Genomic DNA, 21,789 nt, shown 5'->3' with positions numbered 1-21,789 from the left:
AGCAAGCTATTAGACATGCATGCAAAGTAAAGTTGTTTTGAGCCCCACAAGCTATTTCAAGTAAGATGAATTAAATACTCCAAGAGGAAGCATGGGCTCACTCTTGTGTGGAGACAAATTGGACCCAATCTTTTGTATTTAATTTTCTTATTGTATACTTGAAAGTGTCATTTTGTGATTTAGTATTATTGGGTATATTGCCTTCCAACATATAGAGCACAAAGTAATCACAATTCAGCAAAACATATGTTCCAAAGCTAAACAATTGAAGAAAAAACCAAGGTTGAAGGTGACACCGAAGGTACATTGCCTTTGTGTTAAAACTCAAAAAAGAGAGAGCTAAAAGTACAGTATTAATGGTGGTAATACTCTTACAAAAGTATCAATTCATAAGGTCCATACTCAAGTACTATTGATACCTCTTTTCCATTTCCAAGGCAAGGTACTCATTGATTTTCTACGCCTAAGGAAAATTCATTTGCAAACAATAAACAAGAAAATTTCTCCACTTTTTTTACCAAAGTTTATAACCTTATTGTGCAATCTTGTAATAAGCAAGTAACTACCTCAAAGTTCTCAATCTTGTAATAAGCAAGTAACTACCTCAAAGTTCTCAAACCTTTATCACTCTCTTTTATAAAGATATAACCAAATCTTGACTTCTCTTTTGAAAGAGAAGAGAACTATTTTCCTCCTAACTTTACAAGCTAATAACACTCTCAAGACTTAACCTCTCTCAAGTGCAAATAGCACAAAGAATTCATTTGAATCCACACACATAATTTTACTTATATTATTTGAATTCACACATGTAAATTAACTTATCTTATTTGAATCCACACACACATGAATTAACTCATCTTATTTGAATCCACACACACATGAATTAACTTATGTTATTCGCTACCAATAATTTCTCATTGGCACGATTTGGGGCCACTTATCTTGGCGCACGATTTGGACTAGTTATTCGTGTGATGCTCATTGGCACTATAAAAGATATACTTGTGTACTTGTGGCTCATGCTAATTGAGCTTGATTATTCACCTGCTTTAGTTGCTTCATTTTGTTTAATCTCGTGTGCCTCTTTTAACCTTTAATTAGTGACCTTAATCATGTTTAGCACCTTAAGCTTTGATCCACCACATGAAATTTAACACCCCCCCTATATGGTATTGTAATAAGGCGAAAGGAGATGTGTGTGTGTGTGTCCACCCCCCCTTTTTATTTTAAGAAGAAAGATATAATTAACAAGTTTTTCGAGCTTTGATCCACCATGAAATTTAACACCCCCTATGCGGTATTGTAATAAGGTGAAAGGAGATGTGTGTGTGTGTGTGTGTGTGTCCACCCCCCCCCTTTTTTTTTAAAGAAGAAAGATATAATTAATAAGTTTTCCACTAGAAAGGGATGTGTGGGTATGGACGATTGATAGAAATCCATTCTTAGACTGGTTCTACCATGAGTCCTCGCTCTTTTTTTTTCCCTTCAGAGTTCAGTGAGACTTCCTTTGGCCGAGCCATGGAGGCTAGTCGCGGTATGAAAAAAATATCTCTAGTACTCAAGCAATGTGGTGGTGGTGGCATTTGAACCAACTATTGCAAGGGCTTGTTAGACCTTTGCTTTGATCATGTTCTCATGAGGTGGAAGGATACCACTAGAGTGGGGAGTTGGTGGTATTGTGATTATGGCATGCAAATCGTGGTTCTTTTAGCACGATATAATTTTGTAGTCAGCAACTTTTTCAAGCATTTTGTTCTATGTCATTTAATTGTGAACCACATCAAGAAAAGTTCCTTCGCTCTATACCATCTAAAACAGCCTTCTGCAACAATGGACTTGCAGTTCATATATCGAGTTTTCCCTTTCATTCTCAATGGCCTTATTTTTGAAGTTGTGGGTCTTTTTCAAAGAGTGAGAACAACTCCCTAATAGAGAGCACAACTCCATGGTTTCTCATAGATAGGTGAAGAAACTCCATCTCATAGAAGTGCATGTGATTTTTGTATATTTACAAAATTTCAACGTTTTAATGTTCAAGAACACCAATTTTTAAACCTTCAAACTCAAAATTTGAAGGTATTTTCTGGATTTTGAAAATCCGATTACACTATACCCAAAAGAGCCATTCCTCACAAACCTTTGAATAGCTTTGGACAACATTCAAATGACCCTCAAATACCCTGTACATTATACCCAAAAGAGCCATTCCTCACAAACCTTTGAATAGCTTTGGACAACATTCAAATGACCCTCAAATACCCTACATTATACAAAATTCTCTCACCTTTAAATGTTCTCTCTTATGGGTGGAAGCATGTTAACGTGTTACTCTCTTTTTTGTGTGGGGATAAGTGTTAGTTAACATGACTCTTTATAACGATTTTTGGATTCAAAGATGACCCACAATGCAAAATTTTCTATCATGCTATACATGATTGGAAAGCTTTTGAAGAAGGGAATCTTTATGTAAAATCTTGGAATAAATCTAATTTTATTTAGACTACTAAAAATCAGTACTAAAAACCTTATAAAAAAAAGTGTAGCAGCCACCACCTTTAAATTTCCAACCGTCACCCAAAGTGGTGCTGTTGGTGTTGGCTGCGGCTGCTGTCGCAATGTCGGGAGAGGAAATAGAAGCGTACAGTGTACAGCTGATGAATTGATGAAGCCCACCCACACGCCCAGACGTGAGGGTGGGCGACTCGATTTGACGAGAATTCATGTCTACTTTCACAGCCCTTTTTCATCATCTCTGTGATGAACGAACCTCACCCTACCCTCGTGAGTGTCTGCAGAAAGCTCCGGATTGACACTCTCTCTCTCTCTCTCTCTCTCTCTCTCTCTCTCTCTCACACACACACACACACCACCACCACCACCACCACCACTAATCTGCAGACAGACCCACTCTCTGTGCAGAATTCAGGCACCGCTGAAACCCTAATTTAAGACTCTCTCTCTCTCTCTCTCTCTCTCTCTCTCTCTCTCTCTCTGTGTGTGTGTGTGTGTGTGTGTGTGTGTGCGCGCGCGCGCAGAAGCCTTGTGAGAACACTCTGTATAAACGCTAATTTGCACACAATTCACCTAATTTACGCACTCACAACTCTCTGTCTGTGCGCTCTCGCGCGCGCTTTATGTCTGCTGCAAGCAGAAAATAGTTGACCTGGATTTGTGCATATCGAGCACTCTTTCTGTCCCTGTTGTTTTCTAGCAGCCCGCAGCCATGGCGCAGGCAGTAGAGCTAGAGAACATCGACATATGGGGGTCGGAGCTCAGAAACACTCTGACCAGAAGCATAAGCAGGACGGCCGGAAACCCTAGCATCACAAATTGGTCCTCGAGGGGACCGGACAACGAGTTCACACGCTCCCTACAGTCCAGGAGGGAGCAGGAGGATGATGATGAGGAGGCCCTCAAATGGGCGGCCTTAGAGAAGCTGCCCACGTACGACAGGCTCCGGACATCCATTCTGAAGGACCTTGAGGATGGGCGGGTGGTCACACAAGCCATTGATGTGAGGCACCTGGGCGTTGTGGAGAAGCAGAGGCTTGTGGAGAAGCTCCTCAAGGTCACTGAAGAAGACAATGAAAAGTTTCTCATCAAGCTCAGAGACCGCATTGACAAGTAATTGATTTCGTCTGAATCCCAGTAGTTCCACCACAGATGTGTAACGGCCCTTACCGTGTCTGTTATCCCTGACACACGAATTTAAACATGCTTATGGTTGTCTATTATCTACCCACAACCCTCCTAAATCTCTCACACATAGCCTAATCTCCTCTCTTGATCATGGTGTACCCAAAGCCCTGTAGATCCTTAACACACAGTATAATCTGCTCTTCATCTCTTCTTATGGTGTCTATAATTCCCTTTTAATCCCTAATACGTAGTATAATCTTTTTTTTTATGGTGTCTATAATCTACCCCAAACCCTCTAAATCCCCATCACATAGTATAATCGCTTCTCATGGTGTCTAAAATCCACCCAAAGCCCTTCTAAATCCTGAACACCTGATGATGTCTCCTTTTAATCTTTTCGTTTGATGTCTAATTCTTACCCAAAACCCTTCTGGTCCTGCAAGACATTATATAATCTCCTTTTAATATCTTCTTATGGGACACAAAACCCTTGTAACTCCCCAGTACATAGAGTAAGGAATGAGTCCCTGCTATCACCAACACCACCTGCTCCCCACTATAACCATCACCAACACCACCTCCACCCCATCTTTGGTTTTGGCCAGTCAATTACAACTCACGTACAATCTTCTCTTAACCATGGTTACGTATCTACAAACTACCCAAAACCCCTCTAAATCCCCAACGCATAGTGGAATCTCCCCTTATTGTGTCTCATCTACTCAAAACCCCTCTAAATTCTGAACACGTAGTAAAATCTCCTCTTAATCTCTTCTTAACAACCACCACCAGCATTCCCGCCCCATCCAATTGATTGTATGTGCTTCTTGTGAACAGAGTGGGGATCCAACTGTCTACTGTGGAAGTGCGCTTCGAGAACTTTACAATAGATGCCAATTGTCATGTTGGAGGGAGAGCTTTGCCCACACTCTGGAATGTTTTCAGAAACTTTTTTGAGGTGATATCGTGGGGTGGATCTTAAATTATATGCATTGGTAGTTTTGTAAACACCCCCATTGAACAGCATTGTGCAACAAAACCCATAGACATTGAGGTTGGTTTTGTGTTCTTTACCAGGGACTTCTTGATATACTGCATTTATCTGCAGCAAAGAGAACCAGTATCACCATCTTAAAAGACATCAATGGAGTTATCAAGCCTAGCAGGTCTGTGCTCCTTAAAGCACATGCTTCTCCTTAAGAAAGCGTCGGCTAGTGAATACTTATACATGAATAGCTGATCTCTGCCTCTACAGGTTGACGCTCCTTCTGGGTCCTCCTGGATCAGGAAAGACAAGCCTTCTCTTGGCCTTGGCTGGAAAATTGGACCCCTCCCTCAAGGTAACTCATTTTAGCTCCTCCTAACCTGTTCCCCTTGCCCTCATCTTGTTTGATCTCTCTGCAAATGTATGCATACCTACATTTACAGTTGTGTTTTTTGAATGCTACACAGACAAGGGGAAGCATTAAATATAATGGGCATGCCCTACATGAGTTTGTTCCTCAAAAAACATCTGCATACATAAGCCAGCATGACTTGCACATAGGAGAATTAACAGTGAGGGAGACCTTGGATTTCTCTGCTCGATGTCAAGGAGTCGGCACAAGATATGGTGAGCTTTCAATGATGGCACAGAAAAGCATTGATGCCCCTCAATAATTATATGCTTTCTCTGCAGAGATAATGACAGAGCTTGCAAGGAGGGAGAAGCAAGCGGGTATTATCCCGGATGTGGAAATCGATGCATTTATGAAGGTGCACTATTCAGAAATTGTGTTCTGGTCGAGTCCCATAAGGAAAGCATATAAGTGATAACATCTACTCTGTTGGTCCATTTAACATCAAAGTCATGTTTTGGACAGGCAAGCTCTTTGGAAGGGATAAAGGGTAGCCTTCAGACAGACTATATTTTGAAGGTGAGGTTTTCATACAGCAGATACGTGTAATCTACTTAGCAATCAATCTATCCGTGCCTTCAATCATGTACGTTCATGCAGATCCTTGGTTTGGATGTGTGTGCTGATACCATGGTTGGGGACCCCATGCGAAGAGGGATCTCAGGTGGACAAAAGAAGAGAGTCACCACAGGTACCGTAATTTTGTTAAAAAGCAGGTTCTGATGAAGAAGATGCCTGCACAGGTGACCAGATTTTTCACACTGTGTTGTGCATGGCTTATTCTTGTCAGGAGAGATGATAGTAGGGCCAACCAAGACACTCTTCATGGATGAGATCTCCACTGGCCTTGACAGCTCCACCACTTTCCAGGTGGTGAAGTGCCTCCAGCAGTTTGTGCATGTCTTGGAAGGGACCATCTTGATGTCTCTTCTGCAGCCTCCGCCGGAGACCTTTGAGTTATTTGATGATGTGCTCCTCCTTGCTGAAGGGCAGATAGTCTATATCGGGCCAAGAGAGCACGTGTTGGAGTTCTTTGAGTCTTGTGGCTTTAGATGTCCTGAGAGAAAGGGTGCTGCAGATTTCTTGCAGGAGGTTAGTCTTGTGCTGCAGCTCTGCTATGTGTTGCTATGCCACGAATCCTCATGGCGACCTTGCCTCTGCAAGCTGATACAATGTTGCTGGTGGGCATTGTTCACAGGTCATTTCACGCAAAGACCAAGAGCAGTATTGGTTCGACACAATGAAGCCCTATCGCTATGTTCCTGTCAAGGAGTTCGTAGACAGATTTAAGCACTTTCATGTCGGTCTCCAGCTAGCTAATGAGATGGCTCATCCTTACCCCAGGGAAAAGAACCACGGGGCGGCATTAAGCTTCAGCAAATCCTCAGTCGGCAAGGCGGCGCTTTTCAAAGCATGCTTTGCTCGCGAATGCCTTCTGATGAAACGTAACTCGTTTATTTACATCTTCAAAGGGGTGCAGGTACAAACACCCATATAAGCAGACAAAAATACACGAACAAAAGCCAATCTCTCTCTCTCTCTCTCTCTCTCTCTCTCTCTCTCTCTCTCTGTGTCTGTCTCTGTCTCTGTCTCTGTCTCTGTGTGTGTATGTGTATGTGTCTCTCACACACACACACACACACACAACCACAGAGCTGCGCTCATGCACACACATGGTTCTGAATTACAAGTTTTTCGTAGTTCTAACGTCCTCATGGCTTAATTTACAGCTAGTCATTGTGGCTTTCATTGCAATGACTGTATTTTTACGGACCACGCTCAAAGCAGAGCTATCGGATGGCGCTTACTATCTCGGTGCACTGTTTTTCTCTTTGAACATCATCATGTTCAATGGTTTCGCTGAGATGTCCATGACAATCTTTAGACTTCCGGTTTTCTTCAAACAACGGGACCTTCTCTTTTATCCTGCATGGGCGTACACACTCCCAACCTTTCTATTGAGGATACCGCAGTCTGTGGTAGAATCAGGACTTTGGGTCTCACTCACTTACTATGTTATTGGGTTTTCCCCAGAACCGAGCAGGTATGCTCTAAGCCCATTGCATTACGCTCACTGTTTCTTGCAGCTGCATCCCTGTTTTTCACCTCCAACCAAGTCGTCATGTGAGGTTCTGGAGAAGCTAGCTCATCACAATTGGCATTGGGTGTGTGATCCAGGTTTTTCCGGCAATACCTTCTACTCTTTCTAATGCATCAGATGTCCTCATCTCTCTTTCGACTGATCGGGGGTTTCTGTCGGTCAATGCTCCTGGCCAACAATGGGGGCTCCTTTATGCTGCTAATCATATTTATTCTTGGAGGGTTTATCATCCCAAGAAGTATGCACGGTTCCAATCTTTATAGCATGTGCATTTTGTTGGTTCAGGAATCTTGAATAATCTCTCTTACATGATGAGAGCCTGGATGCACTTGAGCTGTATTTTGCTCCTTCATCCTTCTGGATATCATTGGGAACTGCAGCTGATAACTGAGTTTCTGTATTTCAGCAACAATTCCCATGTGGTGGATATGGGGTTATTGGTCGTCACCTCTTGCATATGGGCTCACGGCAACTAGCGTGAACGAATTTCTTGCTCCTCGATGGGTGATGACCTCCTATGTCCACATTTCGGATGATGGAAAACCATCAACCTGTGATGTCTAAACGAATTCTACCTGTTCTTTCTTGCCTTGCAGAACACATTTGTGAGTGGAACCAACATCACCACTGGTGTTTCGGTACTCCAAGCCCGTGGAATTCTCACCGAATCTTACTGGTACTGGATTACCATTGGTGCCTTGGTTGGTTATATCGTCCTATTTAACCTCCTGTTTACACTGGTCTTGTCCTACTTCCGCCGTAAGTATAATCATTATCAGTACTGTCGCACTAGTTCACCTTCCGCCGTAAGGCATGACGTGTTGTGCCAATGCATTCTCATCTATCTGTGCAGCGATTGGGAAGCCTCAGGCAATAATTTCTGAGGAAGCATTTGCTGAGATGATGGAGGCCGCTGATGATGGCCGAGGCAAAGTCAATATTCGGATGGAATCCTCAACAAAACGCTCTGAAGAGAATGCCCTGCCGCCATTGTCTTTGTCTTCTTCCGTTGGAAAGAATGCTCGTAAGCTGAAGAGTTTTGGCCACACATTAATGTACTGCATCTTGCATGGGAACCGGTCGGTTATATGTGTAGAGCTTTTCTGAATGTGGGCACCCTTCGCAGACGAAGTACAGATGCATCGCATGACAAGCAGCAGCTCACTTCACCGCCGTGAGAATGCTGCAATAACTAGACAAGGGATGTCTCTTTCTTTTCAACCTTTGTCTATCTCATTCGAGGATGTGAAGTACTCTGTCGACATGCCCGTGGTATGACAGACACATGCATACTTTATAGCTTGGTTACTTAATACTTTATATGAATTGGGGTAGCTGTCAGCCAATATTTCAATGGTTTGCAGGAAATGATCGCGCAAGGAGTCACAGACCATAGGCTGCAGCTGCTTCGGGGGGTGACAGGAGCTTTCAGGCCTGGCGTGCTCACTGCTCTGATGGGTGTTAGTGGAGCAGGCAAGACCACTCTCATGGATGTTCTTGCGGGCAGAAAAACCAGTGGGTATATTGAGGGTGATGTTCGCATATCCGGTTATCCCAAAAAGCAAGAAACATTCGCTAGGATCTCCGGCTATTGTGAACAAACAGACATCCACTCTCCACAGGTTACTGTTCGTGAATCTCTTATATATTCTGCCTGGCTCCGTCTGCCAGCCGATATCGATCATGGCACAAGGATGGTATGATATTTACACTCGAATTTGTATCCTTTACATTGTGAGAGGACTTGCAGTTTAGATGAGGAGGAGATGATGCGCACTTGCTTTTCTAGCATGGTAGATGTCGGGAGGACCTGCTTTAATTCTAGCATGAGAGGGTGAGGAGGAGTTGACGTGTGGTTGGTTGCGGGCTGCAGCGATTTGTGGATGAAGTCTTGGACCTTGTCGAGCTGAACAACTTGAGCTGCAGTGCCTTAGTAGGGCTCCCTGGTGTAAGTGGCCTTTCAACAGAGCAACGGAAGCGTCTTACGATCGCTGTGGAGCTTGTAGCGAACCCTTCAATTATTTTCATGGATGAGCCCACATCAGGATTGGATGCCAGAGCAGCAGCTATTGTGATGCGTGCTGTAAGGAACACTGTGGACACAGGGCGGACAGTCGTTTGTACAATCCATCAACCAAGCATTGACATATTTGAAGCATTTGATGAGGTGGTATCGAATCACTTCTTCTATATTTCTTTTTTTTGCGCATACTTCAGTAGTCCTGTTACCGAGTTTTGAACTCAAATATGTACTGCTTTGGACTTTTTCAGCTGTTGTTGATGAAGCGAGGTGGTCAAGTCATCTATGCAGGGCCATTAGGCAGACACTCCCATGAAATAGTCAAATATTTTGAGGTGAGAGCCGTAGTCCTGTGTGCCAGAGTCCCATGTCTATGTATCCTTATCACAAATTGGCTGGAAAGTATAGGCGCTTCCAGCAGAGCAGATGTGCCTGTCTTATGTGGCAACACTCTCAAATCCAATTTGATCATGTTCTAAAAACAGGCCAATATTTCCACCTATCTATCTAGAGCATCCTGTATGCTTATAAGGGCCTGTCCTGCTCAACTCTTTTCCTCTTAAGTTTGCCTCTGTTGTCCGTCTTTTGCTGACTGGTAGTAGGATGCCGCCGGCCAGACAGACCATCATAAAAGCCTTGGTTAAACATGCATTGGCACCTGTAATAAGGAACTTCCAGTCTCTGTACTTGAAATACACCTCAAACTAGGCAGCAAGCCATCGATCCCCTCCCTTGCAGCACATTAGGGTTGATCTTCAGGGATAATCTCTCACTTGATCGATTTACTGATGAGAAGAGTGCTGCATGCAGTTTGCTATCACTATATATATACACAAAGGAATCGTTAGGTAATTACGTTTTTCTATATACAGGCTATTCCAGGGGTCACTAAGATGAAAGACAAGTACAACCCTGCCACCTGGATGCTGGAAGCTAGTTCTATTGCAGCAGAGCAACACCTGGGCATAGACTTTGCAGATGTCTACAGGCGATCCTCGCTTGCCCAGTATGCATCTCTCCTGCCTTTTATGGTATAATAGAACATCCCATTGTAGCTTCCTTTTAATAGTTACAGAGGAGATTTGAGTGTAGGCACAATAAGGAAATGGTGGAGGAGCTCAGATTGCCAGCTCCGGCCGGAACCAGGGATCTGCATTTCCCGACACAGTATTGCCAACCTTTGTGGGTGCAGTTCAAATCCCTCTTGTGGAAGCAGCACTTGACATACTGGCGCAGTCCTGGATACAACTTGGTTCGATTCTTGTTCACTTTCATAGCAGCTCTTATGTTCGGTACAATCTTTTGGCAGCTGGGCACCAAAATGTGAGCGTTCTTTTTTTTTTGCACCAAAATCTCGATTTCTTGTTGCAGTAGTTTACGATTACTTGAGTATATACATGAATGTGTATATTTACACAGCATGTGCTGCACGCGCGCATGAGAACAAAACACAGAGTTCCCTAGCTAATTTATCTGATTACTACAGGAAAAACACACAGCTCGGACCTTGAATCTCCCTATCTTTATCTCATAACTTGATTGTTTTCATGGAGTGAACAGTGAGCAACAACAAGATTTAATAACTGTCATGGGAGCCATGTATGGAGCTACACTGTTTCTGGGTATAAACAACTGCTCTACAGTGCAACCGATAGTCTCAGTTGAGCGTACTGTATTCTATCGGGAGCGGGCCGCCGGAATGTATTCTGCTATGCCATATGCCTTAGCTCAGGTGAGGATATATATACTTCTGTATGTATGTATTCCTGACGTTGATTTAAGAGGTCAGAGAGAGGAGGGCACTCAAACCCTTACTCAGACATTTCTGTGGGGCTTCTCAGGTTGTCATTGAATTGCCCTACGTGTTCACGCAGACGATCATTTACGGTTTTATCGTGTACGCTATGATCGGTTTTGAATGGGTGCTTCGCAAATGCCTATGGTTTCTTTTCACCATGTTCTGCACATTTTTATATTTCACATACTATGGAATGATGGCTGTCTCCATTACTCCCAACCATCAAGTAGCAGCAATTGTGGCATCGGCTTTCTATGCCGTCTTCAACCTCTTCTCAGGCTTCCTAATGCCAAGGCCGGTAAGCCTGTGCATGTGTGTGTGTGTGCCCCCCCCCCCCCCCCCCCCCTCTTTAAATGTATGGCTGAGCTCCATCTAAGGTTTTCTCATGTTTGGGTTGTGCAGAAACTGCCAAGATGGTGGTCCTGGTACTACTGTTTGTGCCCAACCGCTTGGACAGTCAATGGTCTTATCACCTCTCAGTATGGTGACAAGACGACCACACCTATACGAGTTTATTTGGCAAGCGGAGGTGTCGGGAGCCAGAACATCAGTGACTATTTGAACACAACATTTGGATTTCACAGGGATTTTCTTGGGGAGGTGGCAGCCGTACTCATCATATTCCCTCTTTTCTTTGCCTTGGTCTTCATGTTCTGTGTGAGGGCCTTGAACTTCCAACGCAGATAGAAACACATCCAAGACTCTTCGTGATTCACTCAACAGAAAAAAGTGAATAGATCCAGATTGCTGCATGCATGAATCTGTAACTCCTGTAGATGTCAGCCAATTGCACATCAAATGCATACATTATAGCAGCAAAGATGTGTTCAATCATGATACCCCCATGTACCCATAGAGGAGGAGGTATGTGGTCGGAGGTGCACACAATGATGCAGAGCCATTGGCTTGCCACATGGATGATCATCATCTGGAAGAAGAGTGATAAACAGCTAATCATGTTGGGGGCATGACAAACTGCTCCACTGAATCCTTCTCTTTGCTCATGGTTTTCTTTTTCTTTTTGGGAGAAAGATATTAACACTGGAAAACTTTACAAAAGGTACAAAAAAACACCATGGGCCAAATGCTAAGAACCAGAGATTATTTTTACATTGCAATTTAGTAGCTTGCATAACATATCCCATCTATCATCTTCCCACAAAAAATGAACATTCACTACAAGGGATCGGGCTCATACCCGCGCTCCTAGCCGCTAAAAATGACTTGTGAAAAAAAGTAACGGGCCCGTGTATCAGCGCGTGTATCATCGCGGTCAGAGACATGCGTGTAAAAGCGCGTGTATAGGACTGTTCAGACGCACTGATACACAGGCGTATACACGCGTTCTGCCAATTCAGCTGCATTTAGACGCATTGATACAAGCGTTTATACACGCGTTTTGTGACTTTAGATGTGCTTATACACGCGTATTTCTCAGATTTGATGCGTTTATGCAACCAGATATTAGGCAACTGGCACCTAGTATGAACAAGGGTCTGTTGATCTCCCAGACTACTGCAGAGAGTATATTGCCTAAAAGGTATTAGCATCATTTAGTTTGTTAACATAGTATACAAACCAGCAAAGAAGAGTACACTTATACATCAATTCAGTCACATTTAGACCAATATTTCCCTCCTTTCAGAAACATAATATTATTTCTAGATACCTATATTTCCCACAAGCAACCATATCTAATAATATTAAAGAGCAAGTTAGTAACTTCTTGAGAAACCACTGTTTTCGTGTACAGGTGTAGGTTTGGAGATATAGTGGGTGTTGGCTTCTTCAACTTGTCAAACTGGTAAAAACCTTCATGTTATGTTTGCATAGTTCTTTGCCATGTCATTTGGTGGAGCAATAATGGCACAAGTACAAGATGTCTGGGGGGTTTTGAGCCAAGAGGATAAATTAGATGGCACTAATTACTCCTTATGGAGTTTTATGGTGTATAACATCTTGGTTGTGAAAGGCTTGTGGGGTGATGAGCCATGTCCACCCACACTACAACCTGCAACACCACAAAGAATTGTAGCACAAAGAGTTGCAGAAGTTCAAGTACAAGTACCTCATGTTCCTTCTCAAAAGAGCAAAAGAGATGCTCAAGCTATGTCCTTGATAGCTTTGTCTATCAAGAGATATATCTCATATATGGTCTTATAAGACAGCTCAACAAGCTTGGGGTACACTCGATAACATGTATCAAACAAGCAATAAGGCTAGGGTTGCTTATCGTGAAAGGCAACTTGACATGCTTGAAATGCCTCAGGGAGATTCTATGACAGAACATCTAACTAAGGTCAAATATTTGAGAGAACAATTATTGAATATAGATGAAGTTATACCAAACAGGCAGCTTGTTACAAATACTTTGAGCTCTTTGCCACCTTATCTTGGATTTCATACATCTCGTAATCTCTCAATGAGAGGTGGTAGAGTTTTAGTCTTGGGCAATTGTCACTTTCGTCCCACAAACCTCGACACTATATTAATGAGTGTTGTGAAGAGAAAGACAAGAAGCATTTTGGCAAGCAACATGGCAGCAACATGGCTGATACATCCCAGGGGGGCACATGAGAATTCAACCAACCATGTGAATGATGATTGGGTGTTTTTGGCCATGGTGGCAAGAGGTTAAGGAGGATGCTTCTATGTCTTGTGATGTATATCAGAAGAGTTCTCCTACTTGTTACATAGACAGTGGTGCTATGCATCACATCACATCAAGGAGTGATGTTTTCAACTCTATGCAATTTGTTTCTGGTCATCAGAGTGTCTCTTGTGCATCATACCTTGTGGAAGGTGTTGGCAAATGAATGTTGCATAAGAAGAATTTGGTTATCTTCTATTGCTAAAAGTAAGGTTTATATGTGGAGTTCAAAGGTGAAACGTGTCTCATCAAAGAACCAAACAAATTGTATCTATAGGAACTCTATGTAACGGTTTGTATAGGTTCGATACCTATGATAAACAAGCACATCATGTGTGTATTACATCAGATTCAAATGCAATGAAGGTAGTTAAATTGTGGCATGCCCAAGTTTGGGCACGTAAATTTTAGAAGTTTGATGCTTTTGTTGCAAAAGCATAACATGGTGGAATTTATGCCTCACTTAGAGATCCCATTGATCATGTATTTGAAGGGTGCATTCTTGGAAAAATGCAAAAGCATAACATGGTGGAATTTATGCCTCACTTAGAGATCCCATTGATCATGTATTTGAAGGGTGCATTCTTGGAAAAATGCAAAGAAATCCATTCCCAAAAGATGGATTGGTGAGAGATAATAAAAAATTATAGCTCATGCATAGTTATGTTTTTGAGTCCAATGAGGACACTGTTTTTGGGTGAACATCTCTATTTTGTCACTTTCATAGATGACTACACAAGGTTCACATGGGTGTTTCCTATGAAGGAAAAATCTGAGGTATTTATGCATGCTCAATAATAAATGGATTTGGTTGAGAATGAATCGAGGTAAAAAATTCACTCTTTGAACAAATAGAGGAGGTGAATATATGTCTAATGCATTCAAGGATTTTTTGCTTAACAAGGGCATTAAACATCAATGTACAATGCCTTACACACCTCAACAAAATGGTGTGGCAGAAAGAAAGAACATATATTTGATATAAATGGCTAGATGCATGATCAAAGATCAAGGTTTGCCACACAAATTTTTGGCTTGAGGCAATCTTATGTGCAACACATGTGCTTATCAAGTGCCCTACAAAAGCCTTGAAGTCAACCACACCATATGAAGCTTGGTGTACAACAAGAAGCCAAAAGTGGATAATTTGTGTGTGTTTGGATGCACATGTATCTCAAGAGAAGAGAAAAAAGCTAGATTACAAAGCAGTGAGATGCATTTTTTTGAGTTATAGTAGCAAGAGCAAAGGGTACAAGCTTTATGATCTTGCTCCTCATAAGGTGTTTACAAGTAGAGATGTTATCTTTCCTGAAAGTTTAGATCACCCTCTCTCTACTACACATAAGCAAAGTGTTGGAAGTCCAGAGGATATCAGCATGTGACATTTCCACATACTGAAAATTCTTGACAGCAACATATGGAATAGAAAATGCCTTAGAATGGATCCCAAAATCAACACTTAAAGAAGCCCGAGATGCTTAAAGGTGCAGAAGAAGCTGTTAGGGAAGAAAGATCAGCCACCATATAAGAGGCTAAAACAATTCCTAGATCACTAATTCATACTCTTGAAGAGAGAAAACTTTCAGATATTCTTGAAATCAAGACAAGGGTAGGCAAAAGACGTGAACCTAACAGGCATGATATGGATTTTGCTCGCATTGGCAACATGTATGATTCGGAAGAACCAACCTCTTATGAACAGGCTCATGGCAATGAGTATTGGGAAGGCAATGTACAATGAATATAGTTCCATTATCAAGAATGGTACATGGGAACTTGTTGACTTGCCTCCTGGTAAAAATGTTATTGGTACGAAGTGGGTGTATAAAATCAAACGAAATTCGGATGCACCTATTGATATATTTTAGTCAAGGTTGTAGCTCCCTAGAGAAGGGAATGGACTATGAAGAAACTTTGGCTCCTACATCAAAGATGATTACAATTAGGACAGTCATTGCATTGGCAACACATCATGGATGGAGTATGCCTCAATTGGATATCTCTTGGATATCAAGACTGCATTCTGGAAGAGGTCTATGTGCATTGACCTCTTGGCTTTGTAATTGGCAGGTCTAAGACAGAGGTAGGTAAGTGGTTGCAAGAGGTAACACATCATGGATGGAGTATGCCTCAATTGGATGATTACAATTAGGACAGTCATTGCATTGGCAACACATCATGGATGGAGTATGCCTCAATTGGATATCTCTTGGATATCAAGACTGCATTCTGGAAGAGGTCTATGTGCATTGACCTCTTGGCTTTGTAATTGGCAGGTCTAAGACAGAGGTAGGTAAGTGGTTGCAAGAGGAGGTTTTGCATGATAGAGTGTTTTATGTAGGAAAGAGATTTTTCAATGTTTTGTTCATTAAAGGGAAATCTATCTCAGAATTGTTATGAAAACTCTGCTTTTCATGGGCCATAGATTGGTGCATGTGTTCCCTTTCGATCCTCTGTTTGATGTGAATAGGAGTCTTTAGGAGGCCTGCCCAATGTGGGTTGAAATCTCTGGACTTTCACTTTGTCTTAGACCTTCTTTGCGGGATGTTTGCTAGGGTGTTGGGCCCTGTGTTACATCTACCTGGTGGTGATGATGTGGGGGGTAGACATGCTAATAGCGTTTGTATTTTATGGAATACTAAGATTGAGACTCCTAAATCCATAGAAATTGATTTAGGATAAGTAGGTAAGTTGGAATTAGGTCTGAAGGTTGGCCCCTTCCCTGGAGCCTGCTTGCTTCAAGTGTGGGTGATTTGGACACATTGTGAAGAACTGCACACAGGGTCATTGCTTGCGAAACTTGAAGGTGCGGATAAAGCAATAGGTGAGATAGGGGGAGAAAATAGTGTTAAGGAAACTGAACCCATTACAAGTCAAGCAGAAGAGGCGAAAGGGAAGAAGAAAGTCCGTGAGGGAGAGCAGGGGCAATTGGGAGGGGACTGGATTAAGGCAAAAAGGAAACTTAATCTCAAATAAACCAAGGATGAGGAAAGAAAAAATTTGGGCCAATCAAGGAAGGATGGGAATAAATCCTAGGGCAGCTCGAGCCCATTGCTATAGTCAAAACCTTATAGTCCGCTAGGAGAGGAAGATAATGGTAATTCTTCTATTCATAGATTCAATTGGCAAGTGGATGAACCTTGGAAGGGGATACAGAGAGAGGGAGATGTACAAAGGGAAGGGGAGGAGGTGGAGACGGTGCCTAAAACAGCTTTGACTCAATTTAGGGACATTTCGGGCTATACCTGGAATGTTAAAGGAATTAAAGACAAGAAGAAGAATGCTTTGTTTTGGAGTTTAGTTAAAGAGTGGGGATTATCTATTTTAGCAATTCAGGAACATAATTTGTTTGGGGCTAAAGTCTTGAGGAGGGATAGCTTTAAGGACTGCATGGTTATATATGGGGGGTGAATTTTGGATAGAGTGGTGTGATGTTTATTATTAGGAGTGATTTGAATCCTACTATTATAGCTAACCATCCTAATGCGAGGATTTTGGTGGTGGAAATTTTGATTAATGGGGAAAAATTTTGGTTAGTTAATATATATGGAGCTCATAACCATAAAGTTAGGGGTGAAATGTGGGAGTGGATTAGTAATATGAATATTTTGGATCGATGCATTATTTTGGGAGACTTTAATATGGTTGAGAGGCATGTAGATAGGAGTGGGGGGAGTTCCATTTTGATGGGTCATGAGAAAGGAAAATGGGATGAGTTGAGAAGGAAAATGGGGTTGGTGGATGGTTCATGGCCTTTAGGGGAGAGATACTCATAGACACACATTTTTTAGTCTGAAAATGGGGTTGGTGGATGGTTCATGGTCTTTAGGGGACTGGAGAGATACTCATAGACACACATATTTTAGTCTAAAATATATATAAGCTCTTCCTCTAGAATCGATAGAGTCTTCTTCAGCAGGCTTAATGGGTTCCACACACTCTAAGGGTGTCAATTGACTCCAGTTCATTTATCTCTTATCATATACCTCTGAAGTGGAGTTGGCACTCCACTTATTGGGAGGATTCTGAGTTGGATCAGTTTCCAACTAGGAAGCTGAGAGTTAATAACCTTTTGCTGAAGGATAATCTCTTTGTTGACTACACTGAACAATCCATTGATAGATTAAAAAAAACAAGAGGAATGACTGAAGGGTCATGGAGAATGTTTGCTAATGAGATGCAAGGGATCATTAGGGCGGTGGGGAAGTTGAGATCTGAGGAGAGAAGATAAGAAAGGAGGAACTGGAGCAGACAATTGGAATGTCTTCAAAAGAAAAGACTAATAGACAGACTTACTGAGGATGAAATCACTGAATATTTCAGGTGTCAGAATGCCTTGAAACAAGAAGATGATGAGTGTGCTAGAAAGGAAAAGAGTTGGACAAGTGGAAAACCTTTAACAATAGAAGAAAACCTAAGAACTTTCTGTTTAAGCTTGCTGGGGGGGAAGAATAGTAGAGAAGTTATGGGTGAGATTTTAGATGAGAGAGGGCAAAAAATAGAGGGGAAAATTGCAAAGAAATGGTTAGAATTTCTTGGCTCTACTCTTAGTCTTAAAGAGGACTATTCTCATAAATGGTTTCAAGCTAAGAATAGACTTCTTGGGCTGGTCAACCATAGTGTGGATTCTGATAAAGCCAGATGGTTGGAGAGAGATGTGGACATTGAAGAATGCTGGGTGGCACTCTTGAAATTGGATAGGGAGAAATCCCCAGCCTGGGATGGGTTGATTGTTAAGTTCTTTATTGCTTTCTAGCCTTCCTTGAAGGACATAGTCTAGGAGGTTTGCAACAATAAGGCCTTCAACTCTGGCACCTTGGATAAGGTCTTCAAGGAAGGGTTGGTGAAGCTGATACCTACATAAGTTGCTTGTAGTAGATTTGGGCATTGGAGACCAATCACTTTGTTAACAGTTATCTATAAAATTTTGGCCAAAGTCATTGCCATCAGGATTACCCCTGTATTGCACGAGGTGATATCTAGAAGGCAACATCAGTTCATCAAAGGTAGGTCAATTTATGATAATATATTTGCAGCTATGCTGGGTAGAGACATTGCTCTAAAAACCCATCAGAAATGTTTCATGCTACAACTTGATTTGGAAAAGCCTATGATAGAGTGCATTGGTCCTTTGTGGTTAGAGTGAAGGAAAAATTAGGTTTTGGACCCAAAGTGGCTACTTTCATTTGCACTCTTACGTGGTGAAGTTAGTCTAATGTCTTACTGAATGGTAGAGTAATTGGAGGATTTTTTATCAATAGATCTGTGAGACAAGGATGTCCTCTTGCCCCCTTGTTGTTTACTATTGCTTCTCATCCTCTAATTGTTGCCTTGGAAGATGCATGTTTGAAAGGGACTGTAACTAGATTAAGACTGAGATACAGTGAGTAGCTAGTCATTCAATGCTTTGTTGATGACTCATTAATGTTCTTGAAGGTTGATAATGAAAATATGAGACAGGCTTTAAGCATCATACAGGAGTTTGCAGAAGAAGCTTCTGGATCAAGGTGCAATATTCAAAAATCTAGATTCAAAGACCATATTAGGGAGTTTAAGAAAATCCCAATTTTGATTTTGCAAGATCAAAAAATGGGGGCATGGTAAACCATGTTGAGATTTTGTCAAAACCCCCTCATGTGGCATATCATTGGAAAGCTCTTGAATAGTAGGTTCTAAATCCACATTCTCCGACAACTTTGGAATTGGTATGCTCAAGATACGCCAAAAAGTAGATTGAAAAGAAAATTCCCAAAGTAATGGGATTTTCCCAAAGTCCCTAATATGGTCTAAGAATTATAAGTCTCTCTGAAGATAATGATTTTGACTTGGAAAGGTGGGGATGTGAGGTTGTTAAAAGAGGTCAGATTGTCAAACACCTAGGAGTCCTTTGTGTATACATGTGCAGATCTGTGGTATGTGTGAACAGCTAAATATTGATGGATTGGGTCTGATGATACAGAGAATGCAGAATGGCATCAAATGATATTGTATTTGCTTGGGGCCCCTCATGCATACTAGGGATACCTAACTTTTATTTGAAATGATGCAGATCTATTTGGATGTGAAGCCTAAGCAAGTGAAGTTTGGTCCCAAGACCAAAAGGTGTCTTGGGGGCAATCTTCTTTTGTGATGGAGGAAGATAGATGGAGCTTGTTATGTAGATTGTTGAATGATGGCAAATAATGAAGGGCTTATTTGATGGTATATAGGGTCTTGATGTAAAGAGGATTTTCCAATTATATATATATATATATATATATTAGTCCCACAAAAAAAAGACTAATATCGTGCCTCAACAAGAACAGGTACCTTCTTATATGTAGCACAAAATCTTTTCAATCTCCACAAGTTTAATTTCTAGAAATCTAAAGCAGGGCTATGATGCAATCACAACCAATAGGTCAATAATGGACCATATACTGTAATTTAGGCAAGGCAACCCAAGGAAAGAGTATGTATTGCACTTTACTGTTGAGACACTGCTTGCTATCAAGGCCATTAGATTTTGAGTATCTACAACTAGTTATTTTTTCCCTTGAGAAAGGTCCAATTAATACAAATTAAAGCATCTGTTTGCATGCTGACTACAACCCTCTAAGGAGGATGAATAGACAAAGAAGGAAAAAGAGGAAGGTGGATGGGTCTATCTTTAGATATTGAGCTCTTTTGCTCTTGAGGAAGGAACATGAGGTACTTGTACTTGAACTTCTGCAACTCTCTGTAGTACTGTAGTTCTTTGTGGTGTTTCAGGTTGTAGTGTGGGTGGACGTGGCTCATCACCAAAGATTGTCCCACAAGCCTTTAGCAACCAACATGTTCCACACCATAAAACTCCATAATAAGGAGTAATTAGTGACATCTAATTTATCCTCTTGGGTCAAAACCCCAAAGACATCATGTGCTTGTGCCATTATCGCTCCACTAAATGGGCTAAGGATACATTTAAACCAGCCATATTTGTCTTTTTTACAAATGTAGGGATGAGACCAAGCCACTTGTAGGGGGGATTTTTTTAAGTGATCTCACCCCTACATAGGGCAATACGACAAAATTACCTCGCTGAAATGTATCCTAAATGCACCAAACGACTCGACAAAGAACTATGTAAACATAACATGAAGGTTTTTACCAATGTGACAAGTTGAAGAAGCCAACACCCACTGTATCTCCAAACCTGCACCTATACGAAAACCTTGATTTGTCTCCTGTACAGAACACACCTGGCCACCTAAACAACTTGGAATTGCTTGCCACAATGCAAATCCACTCCACACACCTATGCTGCTAGGGCCAAACAATATGATGTGCGCTACTTCTCACAACCTCCATCTACTCAGGCTGTAGTATCAGATGGTTGCCCAAATCTCAGTTGCGTATTAACATTTTGATAAATTATAGGAGCAAGCAGCATGCAGAAGGTAAGCAGTAGCTTGAGCATGGGTGTGCGTTCAAACCATTTAGGTGAAAACTGGAGCACTTGACGGGCGATGTAGAGAGCATATAACAATGTTGGGTAGTCTTTTTTGCACTTGGTGTCCAAGTCCCTTCTCAGCCAAGACCAGAACAATGGTATATTAATTTCCCAAGGCATTAGGACTTGTTTGGGGTCTTCTTGGGCCCTTTAATTTGCCCCAAGCCTAATGACAGCCATTAAGGAGTGGTGCAATGGGAGAAGGCCATGTGGAGAAAAATGTTGGGTTTCCCTGCCCCTAATATGTAGGGGTCAAACTTGAATCATACCATTTTTTTTAAAGAAATTGGGCTGAAAAATGCAAAATCTCTCAATAAAATCAAATTTCCCACCTTTTTTTAATAAAGACAGCTCAAACTGGCATAAATGACCCCACCTCAAAAAGTGGGCTAGGGCCAAAAACGCCCCCCCATCATTATCCCTCATTTAAAGCTACTTTTCCCTCTCCCCACTCCCTCTTCCTCTCTCTAAAACTAGCAATTCGGTTTTGAGTCTCTCTCTAACTAAAAGAGTCTTTTTTTGGCCTCCTCCCTCCCCATTCTGCCTTTCCCTTCCCTCCTAAAGTTAGATCTATCTTTCTGTGCCTTCTTGGCTATGGAAAGCTTGGAAAACAGTCCACTTTTTCCCCCATCAAGTCCATCCTCTCTTGCTTGCACACATTCTTCACTCTCCTCTTGCTAGCTTATACACATTCTTGACTCCTCTTGCCA

At 41.8% G+C, this 21,789-nt stretch overlaps 1 protein-coding gene across 1 annotated transcript; it reads left to right on the top strand.

Moving 5' to 3' along the window:
* The first annotated feature begins 2,664 nt into the window (after positions 1-2,664).
* On the top strand, positions 2,665-12,095 carry LOC147605725 (ABC transporter G family member 35-like). Its single transcript, XM_086793129.1, has 24 exons — positions 2,665-3,627; positions 4,480-4,600; positions 4,720-4,808; positions 4,898-4,982; positions 5,095-5,254; positions 5,321-5,397; positions 5,505-5,558; positions 5,640-5,730; positions 5,830-6,131; positions 6,238-6,519; positions 6,770-7,083; positions 7,218-7,378; positions 7,547-7,644; positions 7,737-7,899; positions 7,994-8,164; positions 8,267-8,412; positions 8,505-8,837; positions 9,014-9,307; positions 9,412-9,495; positions 10,033-10,166; positions 10,253-10,483; positions 10,721-10,892; positions 11,002-11,256; positions 11,361-12,095. Exons 1-24 carry the CDS (start codon positions 3,227-3,229, stop codon positions 11,643-11,645), a joined length of 4,503 nt encoding a protein of 1,500 aa, XP_086649255.1. The 5' UTR covers positions 2,665-3,226; the 3' UTR covers positions 11,646-12,095.
* The last annotated feature ends 9,694 nt before the right edge of the window (positions 12,096-21,789 follow it).

This window comes from Cibotium barometz, chromosome 59 (genome assembly GCF_041138505.1).
Source record: "Cibotium barometz isolate CiBa-2024 chromosome 59, ASM4113850v1, whole genome shotgun sequence".
NCBI classification, from domain to species: Eukaryota; Viridiplantae; Streptophyta; class Polypodiopsida; order Cyatheales; family Cibotiaceae; genus Cibotium; species Cibotium barometz.
The sequence above is the reverse complement of the archived record's forward strand: the minus strand, read 5'-3'. Positions and strand labels throughout refer to the sequence as shown.